Here is a 12,968-nt window from a genome sequence, read left to right on the forward strand (position 1 = left end):
ACCGTCGCGAAAGCGTATGTAGTATCAACGACCGTCGCTTTCGTTTCACTAGTGGAGCAGTATGTAGTATCAACGACCGTCGCTTTCGCTTCACTAGTGGAGCAGTATGTAGTATCAACGACCGTCGCTTTCGCTTCACTAGTGGAGCAGTATGTAGTATCAACGACCATCGCTTTTGCTTCACTAGTGGTCTACTATAAATATCCTATTTTCTTTACTAGTTCTTTCCCATTCTCTTCCAACAAGTATTTTGCAGCTACAACTCTAATATCCTTGACAACCTTTGGTTCAAAGTTGTTAATTTTCAACTCATCAAGATAGCTATATTGTAAGATCTCATGCAAGTTGCTCAACACGTTTGAAATCAGTTTAGGTGTGATCTTGTAATTATCATTGTAGTATGCATTAGCAATCAAACCGGTGAACAAATCACCACATCCGTTAAAATCACAATCTATCCTTTCTATCGGTAGATAAAAAATCAGCTCTTGAGTATAGGCTACGCAATACAAGGCGTTATCTATCAGCACTGAAGATATCACGATATTCTCTACTTTGAACTTTGTAGCAAACTTTTCAAGTGCATCTTTGCAACTTTCCCAACTATTGATTTCCTCACCACTCAATGTTTCAAATTCAAACTGGTTTGGCGTGATTAAAGAAACTAGCCCACTTGTTAGAATCTCAATATACACCGGTATTACCTTTTCCGAAACGTATAACTTGCCATTATCGCCCAACACGGGATCAACAATCCAGCGTAGCTTTTTCCTCGCCTCTTGCTTTCCCAAAGCTTTGGAAATCTCTTTATGAACCACCAGCAAAACATCAGCATTGGGACAATACCCAATCAAAATCAAATCAAAATCAGGTAAGCTCAAAATTTTACTTAGACCACTTATAATACTCTCAATTGTATCCACCGTTGACGTTGATCCTTGTAATGATCCATATCCAGGGTGGTTTGAGAAATTTGTAGTATTGATAGCATCAACATCCCATCCCATATACTGTAAGGGAAACGTCATTGCTCGGTTTCCTACATATCCATGAACAACATGCGACAGAATAGAAAGCAACGTCTTCATCACTAGGGAGCAAAGAGAGCTAGTGGAGCGGTATCTACTTCCTAAAAGCCTATAAACTCTTGCAAAAAGCCTTGGTTAACAATACACGGGTTTGATAGCGCTAAGGCAAACTTATGTACTGGCGGCAGGGGGTAGGGGGGAAGTGCGGTTCTCGCCGTATCCTCTCGCCCTAACTGAAGAAACTTCGTTCCATTTTCGCCTTGTCTCGTCCCGTGCCGACGGAAGCCAAAAATAAATAAAAAAAAAAAAAAAAAAAAAAAAAGAAAAAAAAAATTAACTTTATTCNAAAAAAAAAAAAAAAAAAAAAAAAAAAAAAAAAAAAAAAAAAAGAAAAAAAAAAATTCACTTTATCGTCAGCATTAGCCACGTCAATTAATAGTATAAGTAAAAGATTGCATTAGCAGGTTTTGGAGTGTTTGTTGGTTGGTAAGAGATGTCGCTTAAGGAATCGGCTTCAATTGATGTAGGGTATCCCATATCCGGGACCAAATTTCTCAATAACAAGACTGTTTTGGTAACGGGTGGTGGTGGAGAAGGTAATAATGGTATTCCTAATAAAATCACTGCGATTAAGTGCAGTTTTAAAGTAACGGATCCCAAGCGGAGGTTGCAAAAATTTAGAGAAGTTCAGTTACCCTCTAATGAGGACTCGCCACAGTGTATTGACGCTACAAAACTTGTCGGTAGCAACGAGTTCAATGTTGTTGTGGGATGTAATCAAAGCTCGCAATTGATCAAATCCATGAATATCAACAATAATGTACGCAAGTATGCTTATAATGTGGATGAGCATTTGACATTTGTTGATGCTGCGCAGTTTGAAGAAGAAATCAGCGGTGATACTGACGAGTATCCGAAAATTATCAAAATTTCCCGCGATAATCAAATAGGATGTTTGATGACTTCAGCCGTCCCTTCTGTATTGTATTTTTTCAATCCTGAGTTATTGGAGTTGAAGTACAAGTTGAAACCCGCTGAAAATGTTGAGATAAAGGATTTTGCACTATCCCCGCAAAATGGCGCAAAGTTGTGTTACATAACGCTGACTTCTATCGTTTTATTCGATATAATATCCAATTGTGTTATTTCAACTTCAAAAGCAAATACAAGTTTGGATAAATCGTTGCAAAAGTACACCCTATCTAAAGTGAAATTCATCAAGGATGACGAGATTCTAATTGCTGCTAGTTGGAAAAATGGCAAGGGGGCAGTTTTGCTCAAGTACAATTTGATCTCCCAGAAAATAACTAGTGAACAATTGGTATCGAAAAAACTCAATAATATAGTCGCTATGGACATCTCGATACCTCAAGACTTAATTGCAGTTGCTGGTAATAATTTGACAGTGTCACTATTGAAACTTTCAAATCTAAAATTATTGCAAACATATAAGAAATTACATTCTTTCGCTATAACTAGCGTTGCATTCTCACCAAATGGTACTAAGCTAGCCACGGGGAGTGCAGCAAACACTCTTCATGTAATTCGTATACCGCCAAACTACAGCAATGGTAAATCTTTTATTGGATCTTTATTCCAGTACTTGTTAACTATTCTTTTAGTGTTGGTATTAGCTATTGGTTTGCAAAAGGGACGTGAATATGAACAGGTGAATGAATTGGTGGAGCTTCTGAAACAGTTCCTGCAACAATATGGTGAAGTAGGGTTGGAATATGCAAAAGTCGGATATCAATTAGCTGAAGAGTATGGTAAACTTGGATATGACTTATTGCAAGAATATGCAAGAGATTATGGATCTAAAGCTATTGATTTTTACAAAGAAAAATTCAATAAGAAAGACACGGTTGTTTCTAATGAAGAACATTTGAAAAGTACATTAAATGATATTGTTCTGGAAGTAACAAAAGACATTTATCAAGAGACGAGAAAATCGGATTTCAAAAGTGAAACATTTATGAGTAAAGGAGAGCATATTACTCAGTCCATTCTTGCTGGAGAAGAAAGTAGTGTACCTGAACCTTTGGAGAGCTCCTCGTTGTCTATAAGTGCTTCTGTTGAGACTTTCATGTACAGCACAACTACAACTACTCCATCAACACAAGCTGCTGCTACATATGATTCCGCCAAATATGAAGATAATGTAGAAGAGTCATCAACTAGTGATGTTATAGAGGAAAGTGAAACATCAATTACCAACACAAAGGATGATGATCTTTCTGTAGATGAACTATCCATCCCTGTTGAGATTCTGTCTTTAAAAACATTATCAAAAGACGCTGAAGCAATTGAAACTGTGGTTGAACAGGCTGATGAAGTGGAAGAAGTGGAAGAAATTGAGGAAGTGGAGGAAGTGGAGGAAGTGGAGGAAGTGGAGGAAGTGGAGGAAGTGGAGGAAATAGAAGAGGTTGAGGAAATAGAAGAGGTTGAGGAAGTGGAAGAGGTTGAGGAAATAGAAGAGGTTGAGAAGGCTGACGAAGTGGAAGAAATCGAAGAAGTAAAAGAAATAGAGGAAGTTGAGGTGATTGAGGAAGTAGAAGGGATTGAGAAGGCTGATGAAGTGGAAGAAATCGAAGAAGTAAAAGAAATAGAGGAAGTTGAGGTGATTGAGGAAGTAGAAGAGATTGAGAAGGCTGATGAAGTGGAGAAAATTGAGGAAGTAAAAAAGACCGAGGAAACAACTGAAATCTCGAGTGCAGCTGACAAAGAGGTGCCCGCCGTCGAGTCCATGCGCCATGAGCAAGGTGTCGATCATGAATTGACGCGTGAAGTAATAGAATCAGTATCGGAGCAAGTTCAAGTTCATGAAAGTGAACCAACAGAGGAAGTCGTATATGAAGAAATTATTGAAGAATTTGAGGATAGCAAACCAATATCTTTTGACGTCAATAATTCCTCATCGTCGGACTTTGTGGGTGAAGTTCATTACAACGCAACTGAAGTAGTGGACTCTATTGAGGAAATTGTTTTAGAAAAAACTCCTATTGAAAGGGAAATACCGGAAGTACCGCTAGAGGCTACGTCGGAACCCTTTGTTGACATTGAGTCCACAAAGATTACAGACCTTTTAGAGAAGAGTTCAAGTACAAGCTCAGAACCGATTCCGCAACTACAAACAGAAAGTAAAAATGATTACTCAAGTTTTGTTGATGAAAGTTCTAGTGTCCCAGAACCAATTGGAGAAAGTTTAGATTTATCTTCTACCAATCAAGAAGATGCCAAGAATATTGAAGAGGAGGTTGCACATATTGATGAAGATGAAAAAAAGTCTTCTCTTTTTGTAAAGGAAGTTGAGGAAATCATTTCTACAGAGAGTCGACTAGAGTCCGAGACAAAAACTGAGCATCTCGACAACTCCAACACAATACTAAGTCAAGTTGAAATCACCCCTCCTCAAGAGTCCACTGCGATTCTGATTCTGGTTCTGGTTCCAGTTTCGATTCCAGAACCTGTAAGCGAGAAAGATGAGGCAGGTACAGGACGCGATGAACCAACTCCAAAGCAACAAGCTGTTGAAGAATTGGAAAAACCTATTGTTGAAGTTTCAACACCAGCAGCTGCTAAAGGTGGTGATGTGGAGAAAACGACACTACGTCCTGCTCCCGAAGAAGCCACAACAATTAAACCAACAAAAAGAGTTACCAGAAAAGTAACTAGAACAGTGACAAAACCGAAAGCTGTAAAAACAAATAATCCAAGAGAAAAGGACGAACTCTAAATGTGTATAGAGTTGTAGAAAATTACCATCTCATCTCATCTCATCTCATCGCGATACCCTTCTCTATATCTTAACCTAAATTCACCATATGGTAGCGTATAAAGCAATAATTTTTCATTTTCACGTATCAATCATCATTATCACCATTTTCAGTAGGAACGGTGATTTGAAACTTCCCGCTGGATATAGATATATGTCGTATTCCTCTAATAATATTGGAGACATAACTGACCCGTCAGATTTCAGGAAAAGCAGCATACCGGCATTAGCTGAGTTAGACGTGTTGGAAAGATGCTATATATGTAAAGAATTTTTCAATGCCCCGGTTATTACATCATGCCATCATACATTTTGTTCCAAATGTATAAGGGAGTACTTGATAACAAATAATTTGTGTCCCTTGTGTAAGACGGAGGTTTTTGAGAGCAATTTGAAAAGAGACGTGCTTTTGGAGGAAATCGTTGGCTGTTACAAGAGAATACGGCCTCATTTGCTACATCATTTGACAACTAAAGTACTTAACAATGGTGTTGAAGAAGCGGAGGTGACAAAATCAGACACGAAGAATGAAAAGAAAAGAACTGCGGAGACGGAGGAGGTATCCATGTCATCAAGTACACAGGTAAAGCAACAAAAGATTGAAAAAGTTGAAAAAGTTGAAAAAGTTGAAGAGCCCCACAACGAGGTTTCCAACCAAGACCAAGTAGAGTGTCCCGTTTGTACTAAAAAAATGACAGTTGAGAAATTGCAGCGAACTCATTTAGATGCCTGTTTATCTGGTGACACATTAGACACGTCTAATTCCCTGTCATCAACGTTAAGAATTACTAGAAGCAATAAATCTTCACTTTCATCTTTTTTCCGAAATACCAGTAATAAATCATCATCACCTTCCCTGCCGATGCAATTGTCGTCGTCCTCAAGTGAAAAAGAACTACCTGAAAATTTGGGACATAAGGATTTTTACTTTAACGAAACGTCGAAACAGCCACATAAGGAGGTAAAGCGACTACCAAAACTAGATTTTGTTTCATTGAGTACGGCAAAACTAAAAGAAAAATTATCACAATTGCATATACCGACTACAGGGAGCCGACACCAGTTGGAATTAAGATACAACCAATATTTTGTTTTGTATAATTCAAACATCGATAGCAATCATCCAGTGCTGGAGCGGACTTTGAGACAAAAACTCCACAAGTGGGAACTTTCGCATCTGAGTTTTGGTAGAAGAAATGGCATTCAAGAATTTAGTAATAGTACTCTGGGCTCGATAAGTCACAGATCGATTACAGATAAAGATTTTCTGGTTAGTGAATGGATGGCTGTATACGGTCCAGAATTTAAAGAGTTGGTGAGACAAGCTAGGAAATCCTTAGCAAGAAGTCGTGGAAGGAGAAAGGGGAAAGGAAAGGAAGAATCTGTTAAAGCTGTTAAAGCTATTGATAACTTAAGCGAAGAAAAGGGCACTGATGGTGATGAAACAGACGCAGACGCTAATAACATATCCGAACCAAATATGGAATGCAAAGTATCCCCAAATAATAAAACTACTGTGGAAACAAATGGCACGAGCTTCGATTTCGGAAGCAGCACGACGTTCAACAATTAATGCAACTAACCAACTAACCTCAATGTGTATTTAAAGAAAAACTTATGGCATCAACTTTCAATTTAATTTATTTCATTTCTAGAACACTATCGAGCGACACTATCGAGCGAAGCAGCACTTTGTAGACACTATCGAGCAGAGCGAGATAGTGTCGGTGGCTGCTAGTGTCGGTGGCTGCTAGTGTCGGTGGTAGCTAGTGTCGGTGGCTGCTAGTGTCGGTGGCTGCTAGTGTCGGTAGTAGCTAGTGTCGGCAGCTAGTGTCGGTAGTAACTAGTGTCGGCAGCTAGTGTGGGCAGCTAGTGTGCTCCACTATCTCGCTCTGCTCGATAGTGTCGCTCGATATTGTCTCTCGATAATGTCGTTTTTACCCTAGTATCCTTCTCTTTCTTCTGTTCTGGTACACACGGGTTCGATAGTGTCGGCCGCTAGTGTTGGTGACAGCTAGTGTGCTCCACTATCGAGCAGAGCGAGATAGTGGAGTGTCGATAGTGTCGGCCGCTAGTGTCGGTGGTAGCTAGTGTGCTCCACTATCTCGCTCTGCTCGATAGTGGAGTGTCGATAGTGTCGGCCGCTAGTGTCGGTGGTAGCTAGTGTGCTCCACTATCTCGCTCTGCTCGATAGTGGAGTGTCGATAGTGGAGTGTCGATAGTGTTGTTTGCAGTTTTTCCCGATTTTGTATCATCGAAGCTGGATTAATCTCGGAAAAACTAATATTAATGATCCATCAAGATCCGGGTAGATAAAAAAGTGGTAGCTATCTTTTTCTTCCCTCATCGGATAATTGCCTTTTTATTTAAATATTCAACTCACCTACTAAGGGGACTGTTTCTATATGGATGACAACTCGTATCTCACCACGTACGAAGCAGCGCTAGCTGTGGTAGCTACGGGGATGAAAAAATCACGTCTACGACTAGATGTGCTAATAGTCAATGCAATTTTTGCGGGAATATTGTTTAGTACAGGAGGGATGCTACATGTTATTGTACAAGGACTAATGCCTGAGACGTATGCTAAGAATCCAGGTGTGCTTCATCTTCTCGATGGGTTTTTCTATCCGATTGGGCTTTTTTATGTCGTTGTAATGGGAGCTGATTTGTTCAACTCTAACATCTTGTTCTTTAGCTGCGCCTTATCCAGGAAAGCAGTTTCAATTATCGATTTGATAGTAAGTTGGTTTGTCTCTTACTGGTTTAACTTAGTAGGGAACATCTTTGTGGGATATATAATATTTCATTACTCGAAAGCGGCCTTCGACGAGGATATCATTATGGCGTCGCGCGACATAGTCACATCAAAGGCATCTTTTTCATTTGTACAGACATTGCTAAAGGCTATGGCGGGGAATTTTTATGTTTGTATGGCCATATACCTTCAGATAATGGTTAAACCACTTCATGTGAAATTTCTCATGATGCTATTACCTGTGTTTTCCTTTGTTTCACTTGGATTTACCCACTCTGTAGCAGATATGACTGTGCTAATAATTGGGAAGATTAATGGTGCGCCAATTCCTATGAAGGAGCTCGTATGGAAAGTATTTCTTCCAGGAGCATTGGGGAACATGATTGGTGGCTCCTTTTTTGGGATAGTTATATGTTGGTATTTACATTTATATGTTGTCGAAAGGGATAAAAAGGAATTGAACTTGCCAGAATACGAGTTTAGAGATGAACAACCAGAATTGAATCAAGATTCAAGAGTTGTTAGGCAGAAGAAACCAATATATGATGAAGATGTGGTTCTAAATGAAACAGACCCCGAAGAACAGTATGTTGATGAACAACCTGAATTAAATCAAGACTCAAGAGTTGTTAGAAGAAGAAAACGACGACCACATTTCAACGGAAATTATGTTGATGATGTTGACAATGAACAGTTGCTTGAGGAAAAGGAAAACGTAAGTCCTCCTGAAAGTTCTTTGAGCTCGGAAAACGGTGGAGAGCAATATAACCCAGTCCCATTACTTGACAAAGTAACCACGAACTTGTCAAAAATAAAAACTCGTAACACTATCAATAGTATGTCGTCACTGAAGTCAGCAAGATCTCCCAAGGGACTCTTTCCAGTTTATGGAATGGGGCCACCTTTGGCTAGGGAAAGGTCCATTGCTGATGGTACAAATATAATTTACAATACAAACAAAGATAATGGCAATGATGGTGATGCTGTTGGTGATAACGATGATGATGATAACGATGATGATGATGATGATGGTGTAAATAGTGCAGAGTACATTGGCACCAAGTTGAAAAAAATGGTTACTAATAGGTCGTTTAGGTCACGAAGAGCATCTGATTTGGAGTCAGAGCCAGTAAGAACTAAAAGTCTAAGTGGAATATCGCGAATCATGTCTAATCGTCCTACAAAGACCACTTTTGTCCAACCTATTGATCCTCCAACACTCATAAAACCGAAGGATCTGAAAAATGCCAATGACGACGAACTAGATATAGCCGATCTTGAGCCGACTACAAAATAGAGACATTTTTATATAAAAATTAGATTGACTAGAGATAAATAACAAGAATATATTCCTAAACAATTGTATGGTATACCCCGAGAAAAATAAAGAGAGAGAGAGAGAGAGAGAGAGAGAAGGGGAAAGACTAACCCCTCATTACTTAATAACTCTCCTTCTAGGGGAAATTCTAATAGGTCTATCACTTCTATTACCATCTTCACTTGCCTTTTTTGTTCTCTTTGTTCTTTTAACTTCATTTTCACTAGCTGCGGTGTGCGTTACAGTTTTCCCTTGCCTCTTTCTTTTTGCACCACATTTAATCTCGGTATCATCATCTTCAACTTGTTTATTTTTCAGTTGCTTAATCCTCTTTTTAGGTTCCTGCTTTACTGTTTCTTCCAGCTTCAAAAGTTTTTGAACCTCAGGGGCAAAACAACTGGTTCTTCCTCCTACCGTTATATGATCCAATACAAATCCCTCGTGTGTTCTTGATGGGCCCTGTTTTTTACGTGCCTTACCCCATCGATGACGCATTAACCAATGCTCTGGAAAATGGCGAACAGACCCTTCAACCTTGACAGACTCTTCACAGACATATATCAACGAATCGTATAGTCTTTGGATCACGGGATGTATCAAACCAGACTTGTATTGTATCTCACTAGATAGAACTTCATTTGGGTGCACTTTGGCATGGAACAAGACTTCGTCAGCCACCCAATTCCCAACTCCAGCAAAAAAAGCTTGATCTAGAAGCAAGCTTTTTATAGCTTTCTTTCTGGATAAAACGAGTTTGTTGAAATCATGAATGTTTAGTCGCGGCCTTCCGTGATTGTCTGGATCGGGATCTCCAAAAACGAATTTCAGATGAGATTTTATAAACTTTGGCAGCTTGCTATAATCCGGGCCCAACAAGTTCAAGGGGGGGGTTTGCAACAAGCCCTCGTCAGTTTGAGCCCTTTCGTCATCAATCAATCGTATTCGTGCGAGTCTTCTTGGATCTACAAAGGCCACCTCTAATGTTGCTTCACCACCTTGTTTTACTAATTGTAGGTCGAACTTTGTGAACCTTGGTGGCCAATCTTTATCCAGCTCCACTTTCTGCGTCTGCGCCTGCGCTTGCACCTCAGCATCGGCCTTTTTATCATCCTCCTTTGCAAGAAACTTTTTATCCCCGCCGTTTTCCATAAAAACTAAATGTGATTTTACATTTTTTATTTTAATCATCCCAGTCATTCCAAAATGCATCAACAAAACATTACTCTTTACCGTTTCTAATGGCCTTAGTCTTAGCCAAAAATACTTGCCATGACGACCAACTCCTTGAATTTGTGAGCCTAGAAGTCGATCTTTAATTCTAGCAATCTCCTTCTCTGAATCTTGACTCGGACTCTCTTTCAAGACTGGCCATAGCAAGGGATCAAATGGTAAGTTCACAGCATCTATTTTATACCCCAAAACTGTTCTCTTTAGCAAGGCACACACATGAGCCACCTACTTTGTTGGTTAGCAATACTTGTACAGCCGCATTTTTCCTTCTCTCACATACCTCCGATACCTCAGGCATCTCTCTTTCTCTCGACAACTCCTTCCTACTTGTAAGAGCAACAGCAACAGCAAGAGCAACAGCAAGAGCAAGAGCAAAAGCAAAAGCAATCGCTATGATTTCTTACTTGCCCCTTTCATATAGCAATTTTGCTCATCGCTATAGTCACAGTCACGTGCACATATAAAGCCGCATTATATGTGGCTCATAATCTGTATTATAGCAATGCTCATTGCTATAGTCACGTGCCATTCCCTCTCTGCCCCCTATATTCAATTAAGCCTCATTATCTATGGCTTATAGCATTGGGTTACGTGTTGTTTCCTTTTTATTTTTTATTGAGTTAAGCCGTACCATATGCGGCTCCTATCATTGCTCACGTGTTGTTTCCCGTGCCGCAATATATGCGGCTTATAAGCTAGAGTCTCCACCGCATCACAAGTGGCGCGTTTACTTCCCGAATAGGCTTTTTTTTTTGCTTTTTTAGCGGTGAGCGGCTCACAAAAAAGAAAGTTGAAATGCCCCATGCCGATGCCCCGATACCCTCTTGCTCTTGCTCTTGCTCTTTCTCTTTCTCTTCAACAAGAGAGTTATATTTTAACTTGTTAGCAGTATGAACAGACTTTTTGGAACCAAATCTGCCGCCCCGAAGCCTTCTTTAAATGATGCTATCAAAGGAATCGATGAAAGGGTGGGGTCATTAGACGTCAAGCTCAGTAAAATCAATTCTGAGCTAAGCACTTATCAACAAAAGATTGCCAGAATGCGCGATGGTCCAGGCAAATCTGCTTTGAAGCAAAAAGCGTTGAAACTCCTAAGACAGAGAAAGCAGATTGAAGCTCAGAAAGACCAGTTGGAGAGCCAGCTGTGGAATATGTCTCAGGCTTCAATGACTACTGATAATTTGCAAAACACAATGGTTACAATAAATGCCATGAAAACGGCGAATAGAGAGTTGAAGAAAACATACGGTAAAATCAACATCGATGAGTTGGAAAATTTGCAAGATGAGATGTTGGATATAATAGACAAGTCAAATGAACTTCAAGAGGCACTTTCCACCAGTTATGATGTTCCTGACGAAATAAGTGAATCGGAACTAGATGCAGAGTTGGAAGCATTAGGCGAAGAAATGGACTTTGAAAATGAAATGGCAGAGAGTGGCGTTGGCGTTCCAAGTTATTTAAGTAATACTGAACCTGTTTCTGACAAACTTCCCACATTTATTGATGAAGAGCCTGAAAAGGCTGAAAAAATTGCCAACTAAAAGAACATTGGTCGACACTATTGAGCGACACTATCAAGCGACACTATCGAGCGAAGCGAGATAGTGGAGCACACTGCTAGTGTCAGTGCCTGCTAGTGTCAGTGCCTGCTAGTGTCAGTGCCTGCTAGTGTCAGTGCCTGCTAGTGTCAGTGCCTGCTAGTGTCAGTGCCTGCTAGTGTCAGTGCCTGCTAGTGTCAGTGCCTGCTATGGTCGGTGCCCGCTACGGTCGGTGCCTGCTAGTGTCGGTGCCTGCTATTGTCGGTAGAGTGCTGCTCCACTATCTCGCTCTGCTCGATAGTGTCGCTGTCGCTACTGTAGTGCAACCGTGGTTGAGTAAAAGAGACTTATTTATCTAAACTTTGCGTTGGATTGCCATAAAGTAGTTACCTACATCTGGACATGAGGTAAACTTCCAACCATATGATGGTATATAGGCACAACCTTTAGTAACCTCAACCTTGAATTGCTTTTTTCTCTCGAGATCCTCCTCTAACCAATCTTTAATCTCATTTTGATTGATGTACTTCTCCAACGTATGTGTTCCAACAGGCACGATTCTCAAAAGGTGCTCACCCATAAATATAGTAGTAAACCAACTTATTGGATCTCTATTTATTGTGGAAAGGAATAACCAGCCGCCGACTTTTAATCTCTGCAATCCTTCTTGTAGCATTCGAGAAGGATAATCCACATGTTCTAAAACTTCAAACATTGTGATCACATCATATTTTGAGCTCTGTGGAATAGTCTCTAGTGACGCTTGTTCGTATTCAAGTTTATCCCATAACATGGGGTCTTTTTCTTTATGGATTTCAGCTGCTTCAATAACGTTCAGCGACAAATCTACACCTTTCACTTTCTCAACAAACGGTAATCTCGCCATTGACTCGGCCAAGATTCCACCTCCACACCCAACGTCCAATACTCTTAGTTTTGTATGCTTCAACAATTCCTCTTTTCTCAGTTCCTGGTCTTGAAGAATCCTGTTCTTAACTTGAAGTGGTAATAAATCCACATTGTATGGTGGAATATACACATCTTCCTCGAATTCACACACACGGTTTGCGTTGAGCTTTAGATGCAGCTTTATTGTCTCGTTTATAAAATCCATCCTTAGCAAATTCATCTTATGTAAGATCCGTTGAGGACCATTAACATCCCACCAGCTTGAGGCTAAAGCATTGAAGTGTGACATTTCTGAAAGAGACGATGAAGTTGTCCCATTGAGATGATATAAACAACAGCTTTTACTTAATGACCTCATCAGCAGCAAAGAACATTGCCTCAACTTTGAAGGCATATAACGGAGACTCAT

General features: G+C 40.0%; 7 protein-coding genes across 7 annotated transcripts; 4 read left to right on the top strand and 3 right to left on the bottom strand. All coding sequences in view use genetic code 12, as the record gives it.

Annotated features, from left to right (window-relative positions):
- Nucleotides 1-194: 194 nt before the first annotated feature.
- On the bottom strand, nucleotides 195-1,088 carry KGF56_002978 (putative pyridoxal kinase; the record flags this gene model as incomplete). The annotated part of the gene is made up of 1 exon (XM_049324263.1): nucleotides 195-1,088. The coding sequence occupies one exon, from the start codon at nucleotides 1,086-1,088 to the stop codon at nucleotides 195-197; it is 894 nt and encodes a 297-aa protein (XP_049179962.1).
- Nucleotides 1,089-1,521: 433 nt separating this feature from the next.
- On the top strand, nucleotides 1,522-4,764 carry SEC12 (Sec12p; the record flags this gene model as incomplete). Its single annotated transcript, XM_049324264.1, has 1 exon — nucleotides 1,522-4,764. One exon carries the CDS (start codon nucleotides 1,522-1,524, stop codon nucleotides 4,762-4,764), a length of 3,243 nt encoding a protein of 1,080 aa, XP_049179963.1.
- Nucleotides 4,765-4,957: 193 nt separating this feature from the next.
- On the top strand, nucleotides 4,958-6,376 carry RAD18 (E3 ubiquitin-protein ligase; the record flags this gene model as incomplete). The annotated part of the gene is made up of 1 exon (XM_049324265.1): nucleotides 4,958-6,376. The coding sequence occupies one exon, from the start codon at nucleotides 4,958-4,960 to the stop codon at nucleotides 6,374-6,376; it is 1,419 nt and encodes a 472-aa protein (XP_049179964.1).
- Nucleotides 6,377-7,646: 1,270 nt separating this feature from the next.
- Nucleotides 7,647-8,858, top strand: KGF56_002981 (uncharacterized protein; the record flags this gene model as incomplete). The annotated part of the gene is made up of 1 exon (XM_049324266.1): nucleotides 7,647-8,858. One exon carries the CDS (start codon nucleotides 7,647-7,649, stop codon nucleotides 8,856-8,858), a length of 1,212 nt encoding a protein of 403 aa, XP_049179965.1.
- A 138-nt stretch (nucleotides 8,859-8,996) lies between these two features.
- On the bottom strand, nucleotides 8,997-10,759 carry FPG1 (Fpg1p; the record flags this gene model as incomplete). The annotated part of the gene is made up of 2 exons (XM_049324267.1): nucleotides 8,997-10,300; nucleotides 10,741-10,759. 2 exons carry the CDS (start codon nucleotides 10,757-10,759, stop codon nucleotides 8,997-8,999), a joined length of 1,323 nt encoding a protein of 440 aa, XP_049179966.1.
- Nucleotides 10,760-10,999: 240 nt separating this feature from the next.
- Nucleotides 11,000-11,653, top strand: CTA1 (Cta1p; the record flags this gene model as incomplete). The annotated part of the gene is made up of 1 exon (XM_049324268.1): nucleotides 11,000-11,653. The coding sequence occupies one exon, from the start codon at nucleotides 11,000-11,002 to the stop codon at nucleotides 11,651-11,653; it is 654 nt and encodes a 217-aa protein (XP_049179967.1).
- Nucleotides 11,654-12,005: 352 nt separating this feature from the next.
- Nucleotides 12,006-12,848, bottom strand: COQ3 (hexaprenyldihydroxybenzoate methyltransferase; the record flags this gene model as incomplete). Its single annotated transcript, XM_049324271.1, has 1 exon — nucleotides 12,006-12,848. The coding sequence occupies one exon, from the start codon at nucleotides 12,846-12,848 to the stop codon at nucleotides 12,006-12,008; it is 843 nt and encodes a 280-aa protein (XP_049179968.1).
- Nucleotides 12,849-12,968: the final 120 nt, after the last annotated feature.

This window comes from Candida oxycetoniae, assembly GCF_023343755.2.
Source record: "Candida oxycetoniae strain CBS 10844 chromosome Unknown scaffold22, whole genome shotgun sequence".
NCBI lineage: Eukaryota > Fungi > Ascomycota > Pichiomycetes > Serinales > Debaryomycetaceae > Lodderomyces > Lodderomyces oxycetoniae.